Genomic DNA, 27192 nt, shown 5'->3' on the forward strand with positions numbered 1-27192 from the left:
TATAAATAAGTGAGATGCCCTTATCTGTTTGTTCTCTGTCTGAGCATCCATTTTCCCACTTCTAGGAATTTAAAAACCTGCCTGCTGGTGTGGTCCTGTGTATGCACACGTTATGTTGCATGCAGTGCTCCTTGTCTCCCCACAGCCCCAGCAACAATAATGCAACAAACAATAACAACAATAATTGTATTGTTCTGATCCTGCCACCACCTCCAACCCCTTCCTCAGTGAAGTTCCTCTGTCATTCCTGCAGACGGAGTTTCACTGGTCTTCCAGCATTCTCAGACTTGTCTGAGATCCATGTGACAGTGTCCTAGGCCAAGCTAGGACACCCATTGCTTTAGCCATGCCTCCAGCATGTGGTAGATGCTCAAAAAATACCAGTCCTTTTACTCAAATATTTTCCACTTCGTGTATTCTTTCCATTGATCCAATTTAAGAAAAAAATTTAAAAGATACATGTTACCTAAACCAGTCCGTCCTTTCACACCCTGTCACTCTTGGACAGCAACTTGAAGAAAAGCAATGAAAAATTGTACAGTTGCATGCAAACCATTCTAGGTGAAAGACCTTACTTGAGACACAAGGAGAAGGTTAGGAAACCCACATTCCAATTCGATTTGCCACTGATTGATTACTGTGTTACCTCACGTAAGACCTTTTGCCAGTCAATAAAGGTGAGATCTCATAAAGATTAATGAGATTGCTTCTAGGTACAAGCAAAATTCTTCTAGCCCACTCTGGGAGTGAAAATACCAAGGGAATTTGTACAAGCAAATATGGTAATATCCTACTTGGAATCATGTTTTCACAGTACCAGGGGCTAAACAAACCTTAAAGCCATAGAATGCTGTTGCTTGACATGTAAAATCAAGAAAATTTTCTCCTGTGGTACAGATGCACCACCTTTTTGCAATGAACATGTTCCTGAAATAGTACTTCCAAATAAATTTTTATAGATGATTTATATTTTTAACCTGGGAAATGTACAGGGTATTTCTTGTAAATTGAGAAATAATTTTGTATGATAAACAGTAACTATATCTGTTTCTACAGGTATTCTTTCCATACACTGAGTTTGTGAAAAGGGAAACACTCTCATAGTTCTATATTACATCACAGAAGAGTCATATTTTCAGAGTTAGCAGCCAAAATGCCTGTTATATTTGCTGGATAAGAGTGAACAGGGTAGAGAGGAAGACACAGGAGGCCCAGCCTTGGATATCCCCAAGGCGTCTAAAAGCTCACACAGATTAATCCATTAACCACTGACTGCCTTACACCTCCCAAACGTGCATGCTCTCTACGGAATACAATCGGTGGAAGTATGGGCAAATGGACACTTTTAATCAATGTTTTCGTTCATTTAAGTAAGGAATTGCAAACAGATTTAACGAGCACCTCTAAATGTGTGTGTGTGTGTGTGTGTGTGCGTATAAAAGAGGAAAAGACAGGGAGACAGAGAAAACGAGACCAAAACAGAAAACATAGTATTGAAAACAAGTCTTCTAATGTCCAAGTAAATAAAATTTCAAAACTCAAAGTTTTCTTTACTTTGGAAACTTATGACTTAGAAGCCTTAATAGAAACTAATTAAAATTTTAAAAGTCAGAATGTTCCAGTATGATGATTCAGTAATTCCACTACTGGGCATTTACCCAAAGAAAACAAAAGCACTATTTTTATTTTTTAATTTTTAATTTTTAATTTTTTAATTTTTTAATTCTTATATTATCCCCATACATTGCATCATTAATTTTAGATGTAGTGTTCCATGATTCATTGTTTGTGCATAACACCCAGTGCTCCATGCAGAATGTGCCCTCCTCAATACCCATCACCAGGCTAACCCATCCTCCCACCCCCCTCCCCTCTAGAACCCTCAGTTTGTTTTTCAGAGTCCATCGTCTCTCATGGTTCATCTACCCCTCTGATTTCCCCCTCTTCATTCTTCCCCTCCTGCTACCTTCTTCTTTTTTTTTTTTTCTTAACATATATTGCATTATTTGTTTCAGAGGTACAGATCTGAGATTCAACAGTCTTGCACAATTCACAGTGCTTACCAGAGCACATACCCTCCCCAGTGTCTATCACCCAGTCACCCCATCCCTCCCACCCTACCCCCCACTCCAGCAACCCTCAGTTTGTTTCCTGTGATTAAGAATTCCTCATATCAGTGAGGTCATATGATACATGTCTTTCTCTGTTTGACTTATTTCGCTCAACATAATACCCTCCAGTTCCATCCACGTCGTTGCAAATGGCAAGATCTCATTCCTTTTGATGGCTGCATAATATTCCATTGTGTATATATACCACATCTTCTTTATCCATTCATCTGTCGATGGACATCTTGGCTCTTTCCACAGTTTGGCTACTGTGGACACTGCTGCTATATACATCGGGGTGCACGTACCCTTTCAGATCCCTACTTTTGTATCTTTGGGGTAAATACCCAGTAGTGCAAATGCTGGATCATATGGTAGCTCTATTTTCAACTTTTTGAGGAACCTCCATACTGTTTTCCAGAGTGGCTGCACCAGCTTGCATTCCCACCAACAGTGTAGGAGGGTTCCCCTTTCTCCGCACCCCCACCAACATCTGTCGTTTCCTGACTTGTTAATTTTAGCCATTCTGACTGGTGTGAGGTGGTATCTCATTGAGGTTTTGATTTGGATTTCCCTGATGCCGAGCGATATTGAGCACTTTTTCATGTGTCTGTTGGCCATTTGGATGTCTTCTTTGGGAAAATGTCTGTTCATGTCTTCTGCCCATTTCTTGATTGGATTCTTTGTTCTCTGGGTGTTGAGTTTGATGAGTTCTGTATAGATTTTGGATACCAGTCCTTTATCTGATATGTCATTTGCAAATATTTTCTCCCATTCTGTCGGTTGTTTTTGGTTTTGTTGACTGTTTCCTTTGCTTTGCAAAAGCTTTTTATCTTGATGAAGTCCCAATAGTTCATTTTTGCCCTTGCTTCCCTTGCCTTTGGCGATGTTTCTAGGAAGAAGTTGCTTTGGCTGAGGTCGAAGAGGTTGCTGCCTGTGTTCTCCTTTAGGATTTTGATGGACTCCTGTCTCACATTGAGGTCTTTCAACCATTTGGAGTCTGTTTTTGTGTGTGGTGTAAGGAAATGGTCCAGTTTCATTCTTCTGCATGTGGCTATCCAATTTTCCCAACACCATTTGTTGAAGAGACTGTCTTTTTTCCATTGGACATTCTTTCCTGCTTTGTCGAAGATTAGTTGGCCATAGAGTTGAGGGTCCATTTCTGGGCTCTCTATTCTGTTCCATTGATCTATGTGTCTGTTTTTGTTCCAGTACCATACTGTCTTGATGATGACAGCTTTGTAATAGAGCTGGAAGTCTGGAATTGTGATGCCGCCAGCTTTACTTTTCTTTTTCAACATTCCTCTGGCAATGCGGGGTTTTTTCTGGTTCCATACAAATTTTAGGATTATTTGTTCCATTTCTTTGAAAAAAGTGGATGGTATTTTGATGGGAAAAAAGCACTATTTTTAAAAGATATATGCACCACTCTGTTCACTGCAGCATTATTTACAATAGCCACAATATAGAAGCACTGTAAGTGTCCATCAATAGGTGAATGGATAAAGAAGATGTGATACACACACACACACATATATATACAGTGGAATATTACTTGGCCACAAAAAAGTGAGATCTTGCCATTTGCGACATGTTTGGATCTCAAGGGTATTATGCTAAGTGAAATAAGTCATAGAAAGACAAATACCATATACTTTCACTTATATGTGGAATATAAAACACAAAACAAATAAACAAACAAATGAATAAAAACAGAAACAGAATCATAAATACAGAGAACAAACTGGTGGTTGCCAGAGGGGGAAGGTTGGGTGATGGGCAAAATAGGTGAAGGGGATTAAGAGATACAAAATTCCAGTTATAAAATAAGTCACAGGATGAAAAATAAGAAATGGTGATATAGTCAATAATATTGTAATAATGTTGTGTGGTGACAGATGGTGACTACACTTATTGTGGTGAGTGTAGCTTTATGTATAGAATTGTTGACTCACTGTGTTGTACACTTGAAACTAATATAAGGATGTTTATCAGCTATACTTCAATTAGACAAAAAAGAGTGTTCCAATTAGCCATGCTTTAAAATCCTGCCAATTAAGGTATGCTCGTTGCCTAAACATGTTCATTTGGCCTTTAAGTGATTTTCATAGATATGAAATCTTTTGATAGAAATTTAGAGTGGTGTTTTTATTTCAAGTCATCCTCCCAGCCTTTCTTCAAGCAAAATTCTATAAATAACATCACTGGTAATTTCTCATAGTTTTCTCCAGGTAATTACTTCCTTGATTTCTTGAAACATTACTGATTATTAATAAAATAAAATAAAGAGTAAGAGATTTTATGTGTTGGTTACAAGATTAGAGGATTTTTTTTAAACCAGTGGTCTAGTTTGGGCTCATTTTAAAAACAATCCTATATCCTATAAAGGATTTAATTAGGGGATACAATACGAAAAGATAATGGACTTGAAAAGAACTAGTTTGTAACACATAGCTTCTCTAAGTAGGCAGTGTAACATGAGAATTAAGAGCAGGCAAACGCCAAATGGTTTCATTAGAAATATCTTTCTATGTAAGAATTCTCTTTCTTTAAAAAAAAAAAAATGTCTTTGGGGTAATAACAATATTTTACTATGTAAGATGTAAACAAAGTGGTTTAGTAAACATAACCAAATTTATACTTCCAAATTATTATTCCTCAAAGTGCTTTTTATTATACACTTATTTAAATGTGCCTACCATTGTTCAACATATTGTAGCATTTCTTTGACATCTTCAGAGCCAATTTTAAGTCATGCAGATTTCTTTATAGTTTATCCTTCCTTTGGATCCCAAAAGTATTACCTAGCTTAATCCAGTATTTGTGTTCTTTCCAAAAAATAAAACCTACTCTTGAAGAATGAGCAATTGCTTCCATTAAGGATATTCCAGTGAGTGCGCTGAAAGCGATTTCAGAAAGTTCAAAATGTTTTTGAGCAATGAGAGCTTCATTAAAATACAGCCATGACCTTCCAGCATGACTACCTTGAATGACAACCATGTCCAGATTGAACAAATTCCAGTGTGTTAAAGAAGATTAGATATGTAAACACCTGCACACCCTGCTCAATAAGTGGCAGCTTTCTTTCCCTTAAAAAAAGAAAAGCCTCGTTATTTTCAAGGCACACCTTTCATTATGTATGAACATAGCTGGTGTAGTAGGCAGAACGATGGCCCTCCAAAGAAGTCAGAGTTCTAATCCCGGCAATATGTTCCTTTACTAGACAAAGGGACTCTCAGATGTGATTCAATTAATGAAGCTGAAATGATGAGATTATCCTAGCTTCTCTGAGTGACCTCAATATGATCACAAAGGTCCTTTGAAAAGAGGAGCCAGAATCAGAGGGCGAGAAGATGTGGCAATGGAAGCGGAGGTCAGAAAGTCAGAGATACCTGAGGATGCTACCCTCCTGGCTTTGAAGACAGAGGAAGGAGCCACAAACCCAGGAATGCAGGTCACCGTAGAAGCTGAGAAAGGCAAGGGAAGGGATTCTTCCAGAGAGCTGACAGGAGGCACACAGCTCTGTGAACACCTTGAGTTTAGGACTTCTGACCTCCAGAACTGTAAGATAATGAATTTATATTGTTTGAAGCCACTAAGTTTGTGGTCATTTGTTACAGCAGCAACAGGAAATGAATACATTTGAAGACAATATTTAATTCCACCCCCCACCCCCAGGCAGATGTGAAGGTTGACCTTTTGCTGACCTTTTGAAGGTCTTCTCCAAAAGGAACCCAAAACACATGGTTGCAAGGGAAATCTTCTCTTGCCTGTCTCTGTTGGGGTTTCCATTCTTTGAGAAAAGGATCCTGCCGAGGACCTATTTCTTCTCTGTGGTCACTAAGATGCCAGTGCTCCCAATGCTGCCTAGATGGACTCCTTGGAGGACCACTTTGGTGCTGTCTGCCATGGATAGACATACAGGAAAACACTCCTGCATTGTGACTGGTTGCCTTTACAGAAGTGCTCATTTTGATTCAATCACTACACAAAATTCACCTGTAATAAGTGCTTAAAGTAGGAGGGTGTACTTGCACTATAAAAAAGAAAAAAATGTACATTAGCCTGCTTACTTTGGCAATGCTTTGGAAGGGATGTGTTTGTTAATAAATCATAAATCTGTAAAAGTCTTTGAAGTGCGTTAAGAATGAAGGGTACAGTCTTAAAGCTGCTAAGACCTCCCCCCTCAAATAAATAAATAAAATCTCTTTTTAAAAGCAGGGCACGTGGGGGGCTCAATCGGTTGACCATCCTGCTCTTGGTTTCTGCTTAGGTCATGATCTTGGAGTCCAGAGATGGAGCCCCCCATCAGGCTCCACACTCAGCAGGGAGTCTGCCTCTTTCTCTCCCTCCCTCTCCCCTCCCCCTCTGCCCCTCGCCTTCCTCGAGCACACACTCTCTCTCTCTCTCAATAAATAAATAAATAAATAAATAAATAAATAAATAAACAAATAAAATCTTTTTTAAAAAGCTGCTAAGACTTTTAAGACTCAGACCATGAGAATTCATAAAAACACCAACCTATGAAAAAATAGCAGGAATTATTTTTGTCCTTCTTCGTGTCCTCCCTCTTCTTTATATCTTCTGGGTCAGGGGCCAATTCCAATTCAAGATCCCTTGAACAGAAAGACAGGATGTAGCTGAGCATTTTCTGGAGCCATCAACTGGGGGCTCTGTGGTCACTTTAGGAGTTGTGACACCATCTGTGCCAGAGAATGAGGGCAGGAAGTAGGAACTGCACAGAATACTCACCTTCAACTCCTTTGGCCACAGTCATCTCAGTAAGCAGCTTTAGGCAGTACTAGTTACCTCAGTGACAGCAAATCCCCCCAGATGGTTCAGAGAAGCAGAAGTTTTTCATCATTCAGCGTCTATTATCTGCCAGACAATGAGATAAACACCTCTGGACCTTGCTCAGGGGTTACCTTCTCAATGAGTCCTTCCCTGACCACCCTGTTTAAAATCACAATCTCCTGCCCCATTCAGCACGGCCTCCCCTCTCCCCTGCTTTATTTTTCTCCATAGTGTTTATCACCATTGGCATACTATATGTTTTGTCACTTCCTACCTAAGATTACAAACTCCATAAACGTACAGAAATTTTTATTATTAATTAGATTTCTTATTTCTTAGGATAGTCTGGGCACCTAGTAGACACTCCACAAGTATTTTTTAGTGAATTAATAAAATATTTCAAGGGTCCTTGTGTGTACCAAGCACCACCTAGCTTCAGAAAATAAAACTGAGTGCAAGAGAGAAAAAATTCCTTTCCTTATGGAAGGTAATTGTGTTTTAGCATAATAAGTACAATTTGATAATACTGAGATCAATGGGAAAACCCTGCGAGGGCACTTAATTCAGATTTAAGAAGCCAAAGAGGGCTTCTTGGAAGAAGTGTTGTCTCAACTGAGCTCTGAAAGATAAGTCTAAGTGGCCCAGGTGAGGGGTAGTGAGAGAGATGGACATGGGAACTCCGGGCAGAAGGAACAGCCAGTGCAAAGAAATGAGCTGAGAAGGACCATGACATGTTAAAGAAACTAAAAATGCTTCTGCATGGAGTTTGAAAGAGGAATGGTCAAAGAAGAGAACGAAGGGGCAGCTGGTGACAGATCACAAAGGGACTGATAAACCACGTTAAGGGACTTGGGCTTTATCCTGAGAGTTTCTAGAATAGTAATGATATTATGAAATTTGCAATTTAGAGAGTTCATTTGCATGGCCTGGTGAAGAAGAGGCAGTCAGGATAGGGCAAGTAAAGAGGTTCTAGAGAAATATAGGTGGCTAAAAAGACAGGACTTGGTGACTTATTTGATGTGTGGGTGAAGAAAGATCAATTCATGTTTTATTCAGGCATGTGTGTAGCAAGTATTTATTGAGCATATATTATATATACCTTTCTGTGAGTTCTAGACATATAGCATAAAGAAGATCATGTTCTTGGCCTCATGAAGCTTCCTTTCCAAGTCATACTTAGTTTTAATTTCTTTCTATCCCACCAGAACATGAGGGAGTGAGATGTGCAAAGATACGGGGAAGAGAGTTCTAAGCAAAGGGAACAGTATGAGTGAAGACTCTGAGCATGGCATGTTCAAGACACAGAAAGAGTGAGTGAAGTTACTGGCAGTAAGAGATGACACTGAAGAAGGAGGTAGGGGCCAGATTACATAAGGCTAGTATATATTATTTTATAGGGTTATTACAGAAGATCAAGGAAAGCTGTTTGGATTTGTTCTAAGGAAAATCATTAGAATGTGCAGAGCAGGGGGTTGATGTGACCTAACTGGTATTTTTAGGTCACTGTGGCTGTGGCTGCTCATGGAGAGTTGACTGTACAGAAGCAAGAGTGGTCATGGCTAGACAGTTAGGAGGCCAGTAACCGAAAGATGTGACTTGAAGCCAGGTGCTAACCACAGAGGTGGCTAGAGCTTGTGGGATATATTTATAAGATAAAGCCAATAGGGTTTTCTGGGTATTTGCATGGGGGACGTTGGAGAGAAAAAGGAGTTAAGAATGATTCCTTGGTTATTGGCCTCAGCCACTGGGTTGTGCCATGTGGTGAAATGAGGAACACGGGGGAAGAACAGATATGGAGCAGAAAATCAAGATTCTGCTTTGACCACATAGGCTTGAGCTTCCTGTTAGACATCCAGGGAGAGCTTGCTATAGGTTGCTGGGGATAATGTATCTGGGGTTCAGGAGAGAGGTGGGGGCTCAGATTATTAATTTGGAATCATTTTCAAATAGATGGGGCTGAAAATTATGATCTGATTACATTACCAATGGGGTGAATATAAATGGAGAAGAGAAGGAAACTGAAAGCTGAGCCTTGGGACCTGCCAACATTAAGAGACTGGAGGGAAAGAGGAGAATCAGAAGAATGTGATAAACCCTGGAAGCAAGTCAAGGAAGTGTTTCAGGAGGGAAAGAGTGACCCCTTGGATGTCAGGGTTCAGGGTTCAGACCTGAGCAACTAATTCTCCAGTGGTCCCATTCAGCTGGGGAAGAACAGTATGGAGACAAAGATATGAGTTATGTTTGCGCCATGCTAAGCTGTAGGTATTTTTGGTGCATCCATCCACACCAGATCAGCAGGCTCTGGAGTCTAAGAGACGGGTCCAGATTTGAGATGTAGATTTGGAGGTCATCAGCAGAGAGATGACTTTTAAAGCCAGAATGGTAGGTGACATCATTCGGGGTAAGTGTGGAGAGATGAGAACAGACACGCTGGCAAAGTCCCAAAAGCATAGCATATGAGAAACGAGAGTGGATCCAGGAGCCCCTAAAGTAGGAACTCATAAAGGAGTCTGACAAGGAGGCTTGAGAGATGAAGTGATGGGTGGGGAGCCTGGCAGGTAAGAGCACCAGCTGGAGGGGGTGTCAGATGCTACACTGAGTACAGTAAGGACTAAAATATGTCTGCTGGGTTCAAAAACAGGGAGTGTATTTTTGATCAGTTTTGATGGTGCTTGGGAAACAGAACCCAGATTACACTGAGTGGCTGAATGAAGTTGAGAGAGATGGAAGCAATGGCTGAATGCAACTCTTTTCAAGAAGTTTGGCAGGAAAGGAAGTAAGAGGTGGGTGACAGCCAGAGGGTGGCATATGTAGAATGTGAAAATGAGAGTGCCAAGGACTGAGCCCTCAGATGTGACAACTTTGAGGGACAAAAAGAACAAAGTGAGTCCCCCCAAAAAAACAGAAGGATGGACCAAAGAGGCGGGAGGGAAGAAAAAAGACATAAATCAGGAGAGCAGAGAGCTCAGTGAGAGAATGATGAGTAACGCCAAATGCCGCAGAAGCAGCACCACGTAGCTTTGGTGATCGTGGAGAATAGAGGTGTCAGTACCGCCGTATCTTGAGGAATGAATGGGGCCAAGATACGAGAGGCAGTGGCTGTAGATAAATCTTTCAGGAAGCTGGCTGTGAAGAGGGAAAAATAAATATCTACAGAGCATCAGGGTAAAAGCAGCACAGACCTATATTTCAAAGGAAAATAGCCAACAGAGAGGAAGGGATCAAGAAGGATGTGGGATAGATGCTAGAAGCGAGGTGCCTTGAGGAGCAGAACAGGAGGGTCCCAAAGAACAGAGGACAGAGTCAGCTTCAGGGCCAGGCAAGTTCTAGGGGAACACCAGCTGTGAACTTCAGAGAAGAGATGTGTGTTCATTGGCAGCTGTCCGCTTAGACCAAGATGTAGAATGTCTTGTTCACCAGATCTGCTGCGTCCATAGCAAGGCTGAGCATGCAGTGGGCACTAAGTAAACACCAGTTGAATAAATAAATAAGGGATGCATATAAGGCAATGAAAATCTGATTTTGCCTTTTTTAAATAAAACCCGGAATAGTCGAGTTAAACCTAGAAATAGAGCCCAAAAAGTACAAGATGTTCTCCTGTAGCTTTTGAAATTGTTCCTGCATGCTGTTTTAATGCTGGGAGGAATCAAAAGTAATGCAAAATTAATGTAGAATTAATATTTCATCCAAAAACTGTCATTTCCTTCAATATGTGCTTTGAAATGTGTGCTTTCTTCAGTGTTATTTTTAACGTTCTTCTGTTCGATGAATTTTATAAATAAGAAATCCAAGTTAGTAGTGCTTGGCTGACTTAAGGCAACCACTTCTCCAAAAACACTCAAGGTAGCCACACAGTATTGAAGACCCATCGCTAAAACCAAACTCTTCGAGTTCCTTTTTTTTTTCCCCTTCGGTGAAAATGCTGGATATGTAAGAAAAAAAAAAATCATAGCTAGGTTTGTGATTGTCTTCCTGGGAAGAGGTATCACATCACAGAGTGGATGTTGATGAATGGATGTTTTCAGCAAAATAGCGCCATAGATTATGCTGCAATGACTAGAAAGTAGGAGCTTCCATTCCGGTGACACGATTCTAATTCTCATACATTTTCGCTTATAAGCTGCACCTTACTTAATATAAAAATGCAGACAGCCAGTGATTAATTTTTCAATACCTTCAGAGTCTGCCCACTCTCCCAGAGTGCTCTAAGTGTAAGCCAGAGCACCTGAGCCTGCTAGACTGACTCGAGGCTGACCCAGCCTAGACCAGTGTTGTTATAACTGGATCTGATATAGTTTCTACCCCACCTGGACCTTGACTGCTTACACTCACTTTGTACAAGAAGAGTGGCAGACCTGGGATCATCTTGGCTCTGACACTACTATGTGACTTAAAGTAAGTCGCCTATTATCTTCAGTACTCTGATTTAGCATCTGTAAAATGGGAAAAATAACTTAACAGCATTCTGCCTGTTATATGGTAGACATTCAGTAAATGTGAACTTGCTTTCTACTTCTAAAATCTGGTTTACTGATAATCAGAGCTTGTTCTTAAACCTGATTAAAGGTCCAGTGATGCTCAGCCAGAAAGAATTTGTCCTCTGGGACAGCTCTGCTCTCACCTAAAGCAGATTTCTCTAGCAGAGCTAGAGAGTGCATGTCTCCTAATTGTCTGTCTTCCAGCGGTCACCTAGATTTCTAGGTTCTCGTCCCAGATTTTCAATGCAGGGTAGTGTCTTTTTTTTCCCCCTTTCTTTCTTTCTGTCTTTGCGAGTTGAAGCCAAAGAAGCAAAGTGAATGTATTTTAACAGCTAGGAAGTTCTGATGGACTGGCACGAGGGGACATAGAAAAGTCACACGTTTAAATCCTTGCCAACAGTAACAAGAAAAGTAGTTTGGTGAAAATCTTTTTCTAAGTCTCGGAAATAGGACATTTCCTGGAAAATGGCTGTCATATAAGCAGCACAATGACACATTTTATTAGTCTGGCTCTCTTGGGCAACAAGATGGAAACATGGCTTCATCCAATATGAGTATTTTAAGACAATAAAAACCTAAACATTAAGTCCTAAGGCATAGGGTTGGTGGGGGTGGAGGTGTTTTGAATAGAGTAACTCTGAGAGGAAAAAAATCTGAGAGGTGGAGGGAAAGGGGGTGTCTACCAGAAAAGTCTGTTCCTGATGAAAGATATTCCTAGTTGGATTTTTCAAATGCCTCTGGGATGGGTACATGTCCAGGCCACTGAACTAAAGTGGTTCTTGATTACATGTGTGAATGTGCATTTTCCAAATTATATTTCACTCTCTTCAGCTGGACTGTCTGCCGAAAAAGGACTTTTGTTGTGTCTGTGATACTGAAGATTGTCCTTTTTTAAGATCCTCCCCTGTTAATGCTTCAGTTTTACTCACTGGAGATGAATTTATAATATATATCACTTTTAGAAACACAGGAGAATTGCCAATTAGAAGCAGAGGAAGGCAAAGTAGGGAAATGTTCTCTTTCCTGGAATCACCTACTAGCTGCCTCAGGTTTAGCCTCTGACAGCTGGGCCACGTGAGGGGAGCTTTTTCCCTGTGAATAGCCGGAGGGGAGCGCTAATGAGGAGCCGAAGGCTGGCGGGGGAGTCTCTTTTTGGCAGACAATTAGAAAGAGGGATGAGATCACCTCCTCATTATGCTGTACTGGAATGGGAGCAGTTGGGTAGCGGGTTTTGTGTTTTGTTTTAATTTTTTTACAAACCATCTGCTTCCCTTGAGAAAGACTGATCTGACTCTTGTAGGTTTTTTACACTCTCATAACATGTGTTGTTGTATATATTTTGAAAGCAGTATATACTCAAGAGAAGAAATTTGGAAACCACAGAGAATTTGGGCAGTGGGATTGTGAGGATTTGGTTACCTTATCCAAAAATGACCGTTGTTAACGTTTTATGCTTACAGATCCTCATTTTTTCCTTCCAGAGATTTTTATGACTGATAATATGATATGTAGATCTTTGATCAAGGAATGAACATTTATGTGAACATATCTGTTAGCCAAACCAAACATGGTATAGAAGGAAGATGGAGGAACTCCTGTTTTCCCTATGATACCACCCAGCTCAGGGGGACGTCCATTCCCTTCCAAACACTGAGAGAATGGAAGAAAACTCTCCTTTTTCTCCATTCCTTCTTCCTTCACCCCAAGGAGGAAATAGTGAATTCAATATCCAATAGGGAACTTTACCACTTGGTGGGATTGTTATGTCTTAATAGGAAAGAAAAAGGAGGGAAAAAACTGTCATCCAAATGTTTCTTTTCTGCCTGCTTTGTGGATTGATAAGGACTGTCCCTGGCTAGAAGGACCCCTGAGACAGAGGCCTCAGCTTGATGGCCGTTTTCCTCAGTATATCTGCCTAAGAAAGATTAGGCCAAGTTAAAATTGAAGTGGGAAATAAGAGGCAACACTGTCTTCTGCAAACCAGATCTAATATTAATACAGTTGGCATCTCATCTCCATTTGGTTCTGTGGGTCTTTTAGGTGACCAAGTGGAATTGTCAGTATTCAACAAATTTGACCTACAAAAATGGCCAATCCAAATGGGTCAAGCTCTTATTTTCTGCCAGGTAGAATCTGGAGGAGAGCAGAAGTAAGTGATTGGAACCACAAATAGGCAACATTAAAGAAAACAGTACAGGTAGCTTGTTAGCCACAAAAGGCAGCCTCTAAACCTAGACATTTTATCAGAGTGATGCAGTTTTTCTGAAGATATTTAAGGCCTATAAGCTGGAGCTAAAGGACAAGCCATGTTGAGTCTTTAAGTCTGTAAGAACAAAATGGAAATGCTAGGGAGATTTCCTGAAATGCCTGTTTTTGATTTGCAGAGCAGTTCTCCCATCCAGGTTAACTGTACTGCTTAGTCATCTTCATCATGTTGCAAAGCTTGTAAGTGCACAAGTCAGAAAACATAAAATAGCATGACAGGCTAACTTTATGACTCTTACACGATGCTCTGGTATTTGTTCCTTTTCATAAGTTAAAGTAACTCTTTGAAAGGGATAAAATCTAAGTCATAAATTTGATCTTTTAGAAGAAATCACTTCTTATGGAAAGAAGTAGCCTACTGGTCTTTTGCTGTATGTCCAGACAAAGCTACTCATTCTTTTTTAAAATAAAATGAATTTCGTTTATACTTTGGATTAATTTGGTGAAACTGTAGAACTAACTCAAAAAATTTAACAAAAGCCTAATATGTACCATTTACTTTAAGTGCTATGTGACTGTCTACATTTTCTGTTTTGATTAAAACAAACAAAAATACTAGGGGCACCTGGGTGGCTCAGTCAGTTGGGCCAACTCTTGATTTCAGCTCAGGTCATGATCTCACAGTCATGGGACTGAGTCCCATGTCGGGCTCTGTGGTCAGCGGGACGTCGGCTTGAGGATTCTCTCTCCCTCTCCCCCTCCCCCAACTCACAGGCACCACTCTCTCTCTCTCTCTCTAAATAAATAAATCTTTAAAAAACAAACAAAAATACTCTACCATACTTATCTGAAATCAATGTCACTGTGCCCTTTTTGAAAAGTATAATTTATCTCCAACTGATCTAACAACTATAATAAACACAGATATCTAAATTCAAATTTTCATTTGAAGTTGTATAAGAGTTTGGAGAAAGATATGGATTTGCCCCAAAAGGCTTAGTTTAATATTACCCCAAATCCAAGAACAAATATAGGAGATATTGGGCCATTTTGCATTAAACACATTTTTCTGGATTCAGTTTAATAGAACTGAATTTCTTCATCAACCGGTACCAAAGGAGGCCTCTGGTGTAGATGTTTTATTGGCAGTACCAACTGCATGAAGGTGAAATAGAACTAGAAAGACAGAGTGAGAGCTCACAGTAATCCAGTGGTAAGTGTGATACTGATTGGCAGGCTACTATGGTATATCATACCGCAAGTGAGGTTGTTGCACTTTGCATGGTTATGAGATACGTCATGGGGACAGGATTTATGTTATTTTCCTTATTTAATCATTTTGCACTAATTTTGAGAGTCATGTAACACAATTACATTTAACCATCACAATCTTATGTTAACATGCTGGTGAGTGTACAATGAAATTCTGTGTAAGTCAGAAATGTATCATAATCATCCAAGTGTAATTGGCCTCAACTAATCAAGTTATATAGTGGCTCTGAATTCTGCCACTTAAGTTTACTCACAAAGACATTGTAGAGACATAGACACAAATCAACTAAATATACACATGGATAAAGACATAGACACACATCAAGTAAAGTTGAAGGGATAAAATTCATATTTTGTACAAGAAATAAGTTAAATAAAATTAGTGGAATGACAAGCGAGAAAGTCATGGGAGCAGCAGAATTAGAGGGCCAGAAAAAGTTCATTTTTTTTATTCAGCAAGCATTTACTGGGCATCTACTAAATCCCAGGTTCCAAGTGAGATGGTGTAGGAAAATACAGTGAGAGAGGAGTGACTATGTTAGAGGAGGGAAGGGACTTACGAGTGAGCATGAAAACCAGACTGAGTGTGTCTGAATCCAGATAGAGGTGTCTGGGGAGTGTTGGCAAATGGAGTTTGCATAGAAAGGAAGAGAGAAGCTTGAGTGGGTATTGACAAGAAGAGGGGGGTTTGGTGTGTGTGTGTGTGTGTGTGTGTGTGTGTGTATGTTTAGGAGAAAGCACAACTAAGTGTGATTGAAGACTGCAGGGAAAGATCTAGTGGTAAGAGATTGGCTGAAGCTGAAAAGACAGGGAGGGAGAGAGGAGAAAAAGTTAAATGATGTTGTGATCCTCCAATGTGTACTTTAAAAATATATATAATGTTATTTAATGTTGACTTCTGTTGTCCTAAAAGCAATGACAACACAGACTTTTTTAGTTATTATTAAATAACTTATAGAAGCTGCGCTTGAACTCGGTGAAGTCTAGGAGTCCAGATACTAGTATTTTAGCCCCAACTCTGGCACTGACTTGCTTTATTATTGGAGGCTCAGTTTCCTTACCCATAAAATGGGTATAATCATAACTCCTTTCAAGTGCTGTTTTTGGAGATAAAGTAAAAATAATGTGTTTTGCAAACTGTAAATTAATAATAAATAAATACAAACTATACAAACTATATATAAATACAAACTATAAATAACACTTACAACCTACTGTAAATGTTATTTAAAGATATCATGTTTATATAATATTCCTGGAGCTATCACCTCTGCTTTAGAGAATGTGCCCCAGCCACTGAGCATGGTACACCTCAGTGCCTCCATCAATAAAATCAGACAACTTAGGATCGTAGACCTCTCTGGCAGGTAGCGTCTAAAGACTAATGATGTGGAAGAATTAGTTTAAATCTTTAGGATAAAAAAGATGTAAAACTAAGGTTGTAATGAACACTTTTTTCCCCACAGTATTCTTAATGTTTTTTGAGATTTTTCAGGGCATAAGAAGGATGAAATCTTGCCATTTGCAATGACTTGGATGGAGCTAGAGAGTATAATGCTAAGCGAAATAGGTCAGTCAGAGAAAGACAAATACCATATGATTTCACTCATGTGGAATTTAAGAAATGAAACAAATGAGCAAAGGGAAAAAAGAGAGAAAGAGGCAAACCAAGAAACTGACTCTTAACTATAGAGAACAAACTAATGGTTTCTAGAGGGGCAGTTAGTGGGGAGATGGGTTAAGTGTGTGATGCGGATTAAGGAGAGCACTTGCTGTGATGAGCTCGGGTGTTGTCTGCGTGTGTGGAATCACTATATTGTCAACATGAAACTAATATTACACAGTATGTTAACTAACTGGGATTTAAATAAAAACCTTTAAAAATAAACAGAAAAGGGAAAAAAGATAATTATGAAATAGTATTCATTTGTTTATTTTTTGGTGTTGGTATTTTATCATCTCTTTTTGGATACAGAGATGTATGCAAAGAAAGGTAAATCCACTGGGCACCTGGGTGGCTCAGTCGATTAAGCGGTTGCCTTTGGCTCAGGTCATGATCCCAGGGTCCTGGGATCCAGTCCTGCATCAGGCTCCCTGCTCTGCAGGGAGCCTGCTTCTCCCTCTCCCTCTGCCTGCTTCTCTGCCTACTTGTGCTCTCTCTCTATCTCTCTGTCAAATAAATAAATAGAATCTTTAAAAAAAAAAAAGAAAGGTAAATCTACTAAAGATTATTAATGACTGAATCAGAAGGGTTTTTGTTCTTTGTCTTTTTTTAACAGTCCCAATTGTGGGCATCTGTTATCACACTTCTCTATTACTCCAACAACCACTTTGCTAAGGAGTTAAGCCACCAGAAAACTATTGGAAAATTATTTTGTCAGTATGTTTCATGCTATATGACCACAGGGAAAAGGCTGGAGCCAAAAATCACTAAAAAGTAATAGCCTGTTTACTAAGAGACATTCCCAAATGTTTATTTTCTTCTGTAGTTACAGATGCAGTGATGAGACCTCTACCTGTGGCAATTCCTGTCATTGACCTTCATTAAAATATTAAAAAAAAAAAAAAAAACATGACAGAAGTCCCACTGATACCAACAGTTTGAGTGACCTTAAGCATATCACTCCATCTCTTGAAACTTCTGAGTCCCCAGCTTTTAAATAAAGGCAGTGGGGGGATTCTAGTTGCTTCTAAACTGAGGGGCAGCTGTAAATGTATATGAGCATTTTTTTTTAGTGGCCAGTGCCCAGTGATGCTAAATGCCCTGCAGAGAGCATGGGGCAATCCTGCATAATACACTGCCCCATCCAAAATGCCCCCAGCAGCCTGAAATAGCCCGAATGTCCCTTCTTACAGTCATGATACCAAGTCAAGTATCTGTCTATTCATTAATTCATTCAACCACCCTTATTGATCCCCTACTGTATGCTGGGCACCAAGCTTCCCTAGCTGAATATTCCAGAAACCCTGGCTTGAATTGTATCCTTCTTTATCTTTTCCCCTTCCTTTTAAAGGTCTTCCCCATCCATAGGACCACGTGACATGTACAAGTAAGGATTTTTCAGTTCAACCCATTAAAGGAATAGATCCCAGGACTCATCCAGTGCTTTGGGGTTTCTAATGACATTGAGAACCAAAAAGGCTCACTCAGTCCTCCCCAAAGTTTGAATGTTGGCCTGGTTTGCCTTTAATAATTCAGGAATAGAAGCCTTCAGCTCCACTGACCAAAGGCTTCCAGTTGGACAATGAAATCCAAATTGTGGAGCATGTAGCTAAATATTTCAACTGTTGATTCAATCATTTCTAATTTTTAAAACAAAACACCAACTGTTTTTTGTCCAGTGAATAATTTTCACTGGCAAACTCAAATTTCCTAATATACTTAAATGGCATTTGAAGCCAGTTGTACTAACTGCCTTAGAGCGTTTTACCATATCAAGTAGGATCATTAACTTGCTAATTAACTGTGCAGTGAGCAACCCAGTGCTATCCTGCAATCCTAGCAGCCGCCACCCTAATACATAGTCCCTCCGGGAGTGCTGAGACCTCTAGACTCAGACTCCAGCCAGCACGCTGTTACTCAGCATTCCCGTGGCCCTTCATCACAGTACCCCGCAGGGAAAGCTTACATTCTGATTGCTTGTGTTGCAAAGGAGACCAAGGCACAGAGAAGAGTGAGAGTCTGCCAGATCGAAAAAAAACTTTGGGGATAGAGGGGACTCTGAGTGCTGTTTACGGTGCCAAAAGTCAAGCTGATGGTCAGGCATGCTTTGCAAATATACAAACATTTTTCATCCTTTAATGAATCTTAGATGTTACTGATCATTAAAAATCCTGTATGTACTTTTTCAATCACTATCATTGGGATACTTCTCATGAACACAGCAGGGTGTGGGTACTGAGAATGTAGTCCTGCTCTCACAGACCTCTGGACACATGGGGATGTCAGACATTGTGCCAGTAATTCTGTACTCATTACATATTGTTGCAATTAACACTATAAAGGACACAGGACACAAGGAAAGCATCGATGGACCTGACGTAGCCTGGGAACCCAAGAGGCTTCCTTGAGAAGCCAGTATATAAGTGCAGGCCTGAAGGAAAAGGAGGCAGGAGGTCAGGAATTCAGGTGGGGCATTCCAGATGGAGGGGGATGCATGATTGAAGACCCTAGGGCAGGAAAGAAAGGCTTATTCCATGTAGGATAGGATGCCAGTTTAGTCCAGGTGGCAAAAATGGGAGAGGGTGTCATGAATGGATTTGAGATGTTTAGAAGATGGAATTGTCAGAACTTGGTGACCGACAGGATATAGGCAGTAAGAGTGGAGGAGTACAGGGATCACTGCCCTGCATCTGACTTCTGGGTGGTGAAGTCACTTGTTTAGGATTCTAGCAGAGGAGTGGTACTGGGCAATGGGACAGGATCACCAGTTTCTCATTCAGTACATGGAGTCTGAAGTCCTGTGGGACATAGTTTGTCCAGTGGAGACCCTGCCTCACATGGAGTATCCAAAGGTCACTGTGTCTTACTAGGGTGTAGTAGAAACAACTTGCTCTGTGGGGCCCAGAACATGTGTTTGGAAGCACGGTTATAGACCAGCATTGAGACCCTTGTAATTTATAAAATGTTTTCTCATGTATTATGTCTAAGCTTCTCAGTGAACATTGGAGGAAGTCAGTGAGTTATTATCTTCATTATACTAGCAGGAAATTGAGGCTTCCTGAGTTAGTGATTTGCCTATGGTCACACTGCTGTAAGTAAGGATCTGGTACTCAAATTCAAATCTTCTGACTCCAGGCACAAGGGGATCCTCACTTCACCACGTTGACTTGCTACATGATTGGGGCCAACTCTCTACCAACTCCTGGGGCTTCCATGTCAGATGGAATCTCAGGATTAGCATAAAATATGTAAGAAGTGAAATCAAGGGGTTTTTTTTTTCTATACTCTTTATTCTTCCCTCTCTCTCTTTACTCTTTATTACACCAGTAATTTTTGAAGTATTGTAAACTTGAGAGTCATATTTGTGTTTATATATAGAGCAAATATATTTACAAATAGTAAGGAGACAGTTATCTGGGAGAAATTAAGTTCAACTTTTGTCTAAATGATAATAATTTATAAAACATGGTAAGACCTCTGCCTCCTCACCTCCCATCCCCAGATTTACTCCTAAAATAGAGGAACCATCTAAAATGGCTCAGCGTATTCTCCTCTCATGTGAGGTGTTCTGGGGGAGTCTGGGCACTGAGAAAGATGGGAGGGAGAGCTGCCCCAATCCAGTCGAGGCAGGAGACCCTTCACCACCAGCCTGTCTTATCCATTGGCCTTTTGCCCTTTCCCTCAAAGCTTGGAAGATGTTTAAGTAAAGTTAGTTTGTGCTTGTTTCAGTCTGTTTAACTGAATCAGTTCTGGGTCTACACAGACACTCAGGTTCAAGGGAAATACCTTCTCTATAGGGCTGTTATTTTTTTTTTATTACATGGGAAGCTTCCCCCTGAACTTCCTGTTGCTTACCTCCCTCCTTCCCTATAGCTCTTGGACTGCTTTGTGATCCCAGTGGTGATTTTGCTCTCCTGGTTCTTCCTGCTGATCCGGTACAAAGCTGTACATTTCCTCGGCATCGTGGTCTGCATCCTGGGAATGGGCTGCATGGCAGGAGCGGATGTCCTTGTGGGAAGACATCAGGGAGCAGGTGAGTCCCTAGGTGTTCACCACATTATGTGCCTGTATGCGTGAGGCCAAGGCAAGACACGGACATGTTCATGGTGGGGTAGAAACAAGGAACCTGGTCTTCCCGGTGTCTGTGTCTTACTCATGTTTGTTCCTCAACACCTTGAACAGTGGCACATGGGAGGTGCTTAATCCATGTTTCTTGAGTGAATGAAGGAGGCAAAATACAAATTTTCTGCCCTATCTACATGTATTCAGAAACATTCAGATGGTGTTTAAAACTAGGGGTTAGGACCCACTCGGAAGATATTTTAGAGGCCATTGCTGCCTGGCTCAAACCAGCTGGTTAGACATGGTGTCAGTCAGTGGTCCTCTCCTAAACCGCAAGGGCCTTCCCCACACCTCCCCCTCCCCCTCCAACTCTTTCTCAAGTCAGAGAAAGACTGAGCTTTCAGACCACTGGGTGGAGGTTGGTGTATAAGCTAAGAGTGGATATTTGAAGTTTGAAGACTAGATTGGGAACACTTAATATTTTTATGGGGGGGAGCTAAGTTTAGTCTCCTTGTGCATGGTTTTTGTTTTGTTTTGTTTTGTTTATTTTTTTGCTGGGAAGGATTTATGGTTATCAATCACAGCTTGTAGACCTGCAAGATTTACTCATCAAATTGCTATGAATCTGATGGGGATCCCTGACTCAGGATGGTTTCCAGAGAATCCTTTTTTAAGCCTTGCTGTTCTTGAAAATGTACAAAAATTCTTATGTTACATAGGGGTTTTGGAGAACAGAAAAAAATTACTTCCTTTTTTAATATAAGGAATGGGATAGAAAATATTCCCATTTCTATAGTTCTTGGACTTGACCTTCCTTCTAGGGAATTAGATGATAGTCAAAATTGGGACATTTGTCATAATGAGACTAGGTTGTATGAAGTACCTGAAATAAATACAATTTATCTTTCTAAGTTGCATCGTAGAACATCGTAGCTGAAACAGACCTTGTTCAGCAACTTTACATGTGACCCACAAGAACACTAAGATACAGGGAAGCCCAGTGAGTTCCCAAGGTCACAGAGCTACAAGAGCAGGGTCTGGAATAGAAGCCAAGGCTCTTGAACTCTGGGGCAGGTTTCCTTCCCTCTCCCACATCTCTGGGAGCTAAAGATACAACACAGAGCAAAAGAGAGACAGCCTCGGCCCTCACAAACCCACTGCCTACACAACATAATCAATCCTACCTCAACAGATAGACTAAAAATACACACTCCAGCTTCTCCCAAATTCTCTTCTATGAAACACTGGTTCCATGAGATATCAATAGATGTCATATGAAAGGGCCAGTTTTACACTGTATACCCATAGTGATCCTGATATGGATAATCTCTTTGGACCAATCATGTAGTTTTTTTGTCTGATACAATGTGGCTAGTGGTTCTAAAGTCATAATTTAATTACACTTTCTCAGCTTTACTTGAAGGATGTGAACATAGACTAAGCAGAAGCATGTGCCCTTCTTTATGAAAATTCTGCTTTGCTGAGCCTTAGCCATTCACCACCATCCGTCACCTTGCATTTCCTAGTCAAGGAAGACAATTGCCCTGATAATCTGAATGTTTAAGCTCAGAATGTTAAGCTAAATTGAATTGATTCCACTAGACTGTATTCACTACTTCTGGGGGGAAGAAATGTTTTCTTGATTTCAAATGCAGTATTAGGAGAGGAGTAATACTATTAAAGAAAAGAAAGTAAGTCCATTTGAGGGTCTTCCAAAAGTAGTAATTTTTAAAAACAATACAGAGAAGCTCAAACATACTAGAGTGGATTTTATCTGTTTAAGACTCACAGCACCATCCTTTTTGTGACATATGAAGTCTTTGTGTTAACAGTTAAAATTTATCATCATGGAGTATCTTCCATGTGAGAGTAATGGTGCCCAAGGACATGGTATGATGTTCTAAAGGCAACCAAATATAGAATGCAAGGGCTTATTTTACAAAATAAATTAAGCAAGATAAATTACGTAGCAATTTAAGCTGTCATATAAAATGTTTGAAAAAAGAAAAAAAAAACCACTCTGGTTTTAAGGACAATATAATCTTAAAATTGGCATGCATCATTATGCAAAATATTCCATTTGTTTTCACCTTTACGGTAGAATTGGTTCAATGTTATTACTTAGCCAGGGACAGAACTTTTCTAAAATACTTCAGTCACTCACCAGAACTTCAGTCAGGCATTCAACTCAATATAAATTGTCATCACCCAATCAAGAGCTTTTCATAGGAAAAGAGACTGTCTGACTTGATCCTTTTTATATTGCTTAATCCACGGTTCACCATAGCTTGGGATTTTGAAAATTCTTACCTCAAGCACAATGGTAATGGTCTGTTCAAAGTTACTCTAACTTCATTATAATTAAAGTAATTGCTCTAATTCTTGCTAGAATGTTTCTTCCTCATTTTGATTTAAGCCTTGCTAAAGGAAACGTCACAGATGGCAGTAGGCTCTCCAGATACGAAATGTCCGTATCAGGAGTTGTGCTTCTGATGAAACTTTGCCATTAGCTTTGCCCACCGCAGACAGAAGTGGAGAGAAATCATCCGCAGTCCGTGGCCCGGGAGGCTCTACCTCAGAGCCTGTGGACTGTGCTGTACGAAGTGGGAGGGGAAGGGTAGAGAGCCCTAAGACTAAGATAAAACTCAGTTAAAACAGCTCCTTATTATAAAATCGATTTCTTGCTCTCCACAATATCGTTTTTCTACTAAAATACATTTATTGCACCTTACAGTTCATTTATTAAAGTGTTAGATACCTATAACAACATTTTTTCTTATTATTAGACATAATTTTATAGTTATTTCAAGGAAGAGAAAACATTTTCAAGGAGGAACATTTTAATTAAACACAATAAAAAAAAAAAGAGTGGCCATTTTTTTGGTGCCAAGCACTTTCCCGTGCATTATCTCATTTAATCCTCCTAACTATGCAAAGAAAGTTCTCTCATTCTCACTTTTGCAGCTGAAAAAATCAAGGCTAAGGGAGATCAGAGGCGTGTGCAAGCCCTTGAACAGCATGCTTTTGGAATGCACAGGCCCACTTATACATGGATTTTTTTTTTAATAAATACAGTACGGTACTGTAAATGTATTTTCTCATCCTCTTGATTTTCTTAACATTTTCTTTTCTCTAGCTTACTTTATTGTAAGAATACAGTGTATAATACATATAACATACAAAATATGTGTTAATTGGTTATATTATTGGTAAGACTTCTGGTCAGGGCGCCTGGGTGGCTCAGTTGGTTAAGCGACTGCCTTCGGCTCAGGTCATGATCCTGGAGTCCCTGGATCGAGTCCCGCATCGGGCTCCCTGCTCGGCGGGGAGTCTGCTTCTCCCTCTGACCCTCCCCCCTCTCATGTGCTCTCTGTCTCTCTCATTCTCTCGGTCTCAAAAAAATAAATAAAATCTTTAAAAAAAAAAAAAGACTTCTGGTCAGCAGCAGGCTATTAGTAGTTAAGTCTTTGGGGAGTCAAAATTTATATGCAGATTTTTGGCTGCATGGGGGTCAGCACCCCTAACCCCTGCATTGTTCAAGAGGAACCTGTAAATATAGACTCTCCCAAGGTGACCACAGAGGCATGAATGAGAGGTCTTTCCCCAAGCCCAGCCCAGATTCTTTTATGTGAAGTCATCTCCCAGAGAAAGCTCAGTGTTCCCAAATGAACGCTGAGACTCTGGTTCTATGGTTTTAGATTGTTCCGGCCAATCTGGGAATCCAAGTCCACTCTAAGGTATGAGCCCTTGCCCTAGAATCATGCTGGAGAGAGCACCCTTCCCATTTGGCCTCTCTCGTGCCCCAGAGCTGCATGCCTGCCACGCTCCCATGTGCTGAGCTGTACAGGACAGAGCGGGAGACTACTTGGGTACAAGCCCACATGGGCTGCTAACTTCCACTCTCCCTCCCTGGCTTCACACTTCCTAGAGTGGAATTTGCCTAATTATAGGAAATAGCTGGGTGCAGCACTTATTAAAAATTGGACAAACCCAAACCAGCCAAAACTGATTTTAAAACAAATAGATATTTTTATGAAAATAAAAGGAAATATTAATGTAATAGTGAATTGCCTATATTTTCACTCTTACATTACTTACTTTAGGGGAGTTGAAAGTTTCAACCCATAATCCCTTTCACTCTCGTTTTCTAAGCAAGGACACATTTTGCCCATAGTCAAGATAAAGAGTCTCGACTGCTTCTGTTATAGCTTCTCTCCCTGTAGAGCAGAGGGTGGAAATTCAGACTGATTCTGTTTATTCTACACCATGCCTTCTTAAACTGTTGGAAAGCACCCCACAGCAGATAGAACAAGTACATGGATTAGCATATATTCCTAGACATATATATAGACAGAAGACACGGGGCTTTGTAGAGATGATGCAACCTAGAAGCAACTGGTCCCTTTTTTGGGTAAAGGAAGACTTCTGGTTGGGCAGACACAGGCAGCCTTTTTATACCAGAACATATCCAGAGTGCAGGTAAACACACTTGACTGGATCTCCGGTTGGCAAATTACTGGACTTCTGTAAAAACATCAGAATAGAATAGACAAAGGAACGTCAATTTGCTGGTGCCAGATTCTCATTAAGGAAATTTTAATGAAGCTGCATTTGTGTTTTTGGTTCCTAGGAGAAAATAAGCTGGTAGGGGACCTTCTGGTCTTAGGAGGAGCCACGTTATACGGGATCTCCAACGTCTGGGAAGAATACATCATCCGAACCCTGAGTCGAGTGGAATTTCTGGGGATGATTGGACTCTTCGGGGCTTTTTTCAGTGGAATTCAATTGTGAGTAAAAATAATAAGAAATTCAGACAGTAGAGACTCTTGGGGCTTATTCTAATTATTTTCATTAAGGTACAGTGGGTCTCTTTATTTTATAAAAATCAAGGCTGGAAACCTTTCACTAACCTCCTCCATGAAACCTGAAAACTCAGTATCTTTCTTAGTAAATTTCTTCAAAACTAAAGAAGTTTATTATCAATGATTAGAAAACCACCTAGTGGACTTTGAACACAATTTACAAGAAAACAGTAGAAGTACATTGATTCTCCTAAGGCAGCCAGTGGTTTTACTTAGAGAAGTAGAATAACAAAGTGTAAATGCCATGATTTGATGCACTTTTGAAAAGGGACACCTATTTACTAGTGACAACTCCTACTAGAAAACTTATAGTTTAAGTTGGTCCTTTCCTAAGTTTACTCTTTTATTGCCCATGGATTTGCCTGAAGGAACCATATTTCAAATTCATCAATTAGAAGTTTGGTGTTCCTCTTTTCCTTAAACAGATGAAGATGAAACACAGACATTCACCAAGCATCAGAAAGTCCAAAACACCAATTTTGCAATAATCCTGCATTGGAGCATATAAGTCATCACTGACTAGTGCCTCAGAATTGTAGTGAGAATAAGTGTCAGACAAAGCATACTTTTCCATCAATAAAGACCATATGTTTTAGTTTCACGTGAGGGGTGAAGAATGATGGTACGGTCCCCAGTCTAATTTCACCAAATCCTTTTCTACAAAGCAAGTAATTCTAATTTCACCAAATCCCTTTCTGCAAGGCAGGTGCTTTGTAATTGTTTTGGTTCAGTATCTGAAATTATTTATGGAAGATATTTTGGCATCACCTTAAACATGTTTTTTTTTTTTTTAAGATTTTATTTATTTGAGAGAGAGAGTGAGAGAGAGAGAGCATGAGAGCGGGGTGAGGGGCAGAGGGAGAAGCAGACTCCCTGCTGAGCAGGGAACCTCATGCGGGGCTCGATCCCAGGACCCTGGGATCATGACCTGAGCCGAAGGCAGACACTTAACGACTGAGCCACCCAGGCGCCCCACCTTAAACATGTTTTGCCAGTAGGCTGTTTCCAAGAATCCTCCAAATTTTGGTATCCCGAGATACAGGGGAAAAGCTCCATAGCAAACGAGGCACGAAGATGGGGAAAGACTTTGAAAAGGATTTATTTTTGATTCATTTTGAAAGTGGGATGACACTTTAAAGCTCCTAAATTTGGTGCTTCAGCTTTGTGAGAGGGAAAGAAATTGCCTGGTTCAACTATTCATGACCAACATTTTGTAGATAGATGGCTCATTTTATGGATTATTATTCCTGAATCCAAAAAACATCATCAGATATCCAGTACTCATTTGCTTCAGTTACAGTCCATTCGAGCTAACGGAGCCCCTCAGTGCCACTGCTGTCAAAATAATGGAAGTGGCCCGTGGCTGTGTATGGCAAATGGGGTGCATTGAGGGTACGCCACTACCAACATATTTCTGGTGGAGCGGGGCCAGTTTCCCCTCCGGGTCCTCTTAGAGCCGTGGTTCTCAAAGCATGTTTCTCTGGCCAGCAGCACCTGGCACCGCAGGAGAACTTTCCAGAGATGCACATCTATGGGCCCCATCCAGATCTGCTGAACCATGGGATGGGACACGAGAAACGGTTTCAACAGGCTTTCCAGATGGCTTTTTTGTACCGTAGGGTTTGAGAACCACTGCCCTAGAGAATCCTCAATCAGAAAACTGACTTAAAAAAAAAAAAAAAAAAAAAAACCTACAACAACAAACCTGGTTAAACCTGCAAGCACAGAAATTTTCCATACCTCACCAT

General features: G+C 40.3%; 1 protein-coding gene across 2 annotated transcripts in view; it reads left to right on the forward strand.

Moving 5' to 3' along the window:
- SLC35F1 (solute carrier family 35 member F1) overlaps positions 1 to 27192 on the forward strand; it is a 386351-nt gene that overhangs the window by 320858 nt on the left and 38301 nt on the right. For both annotated transcript variants that reach the window (XM_045865390.3, XM_064598044.1), the window contains exons 4-5: positions 20394 to 20553; positions 25213 to 25369. In XM_045865390.3, coding sequence (XP_045721346.1) covers positions 20394 to 20553; positions 25213 to 25369 — 317 coding nt within the window. The remainder of the gene's footprint in view (positions 1 to 20393; positions 20554 to 25212; positions 25370 to 27192) is intronic.

This window comes from Mirounga angustirostris, unplaced genomic scaffold (genome assembly GCF_029215605.1).
Source record: "Mirounga angustirostris isolate CCGP_5_RB_7025 unplaced genomic scaffold, mMirAng1.0.hap1 SCAF_8, whole genome shotgun sequence".
NCBI lineage: Eukaryota > Metazoa > Chordata > Mammalia > Carnivora > Phocidae > Mirounga > Mirounga angustirostris.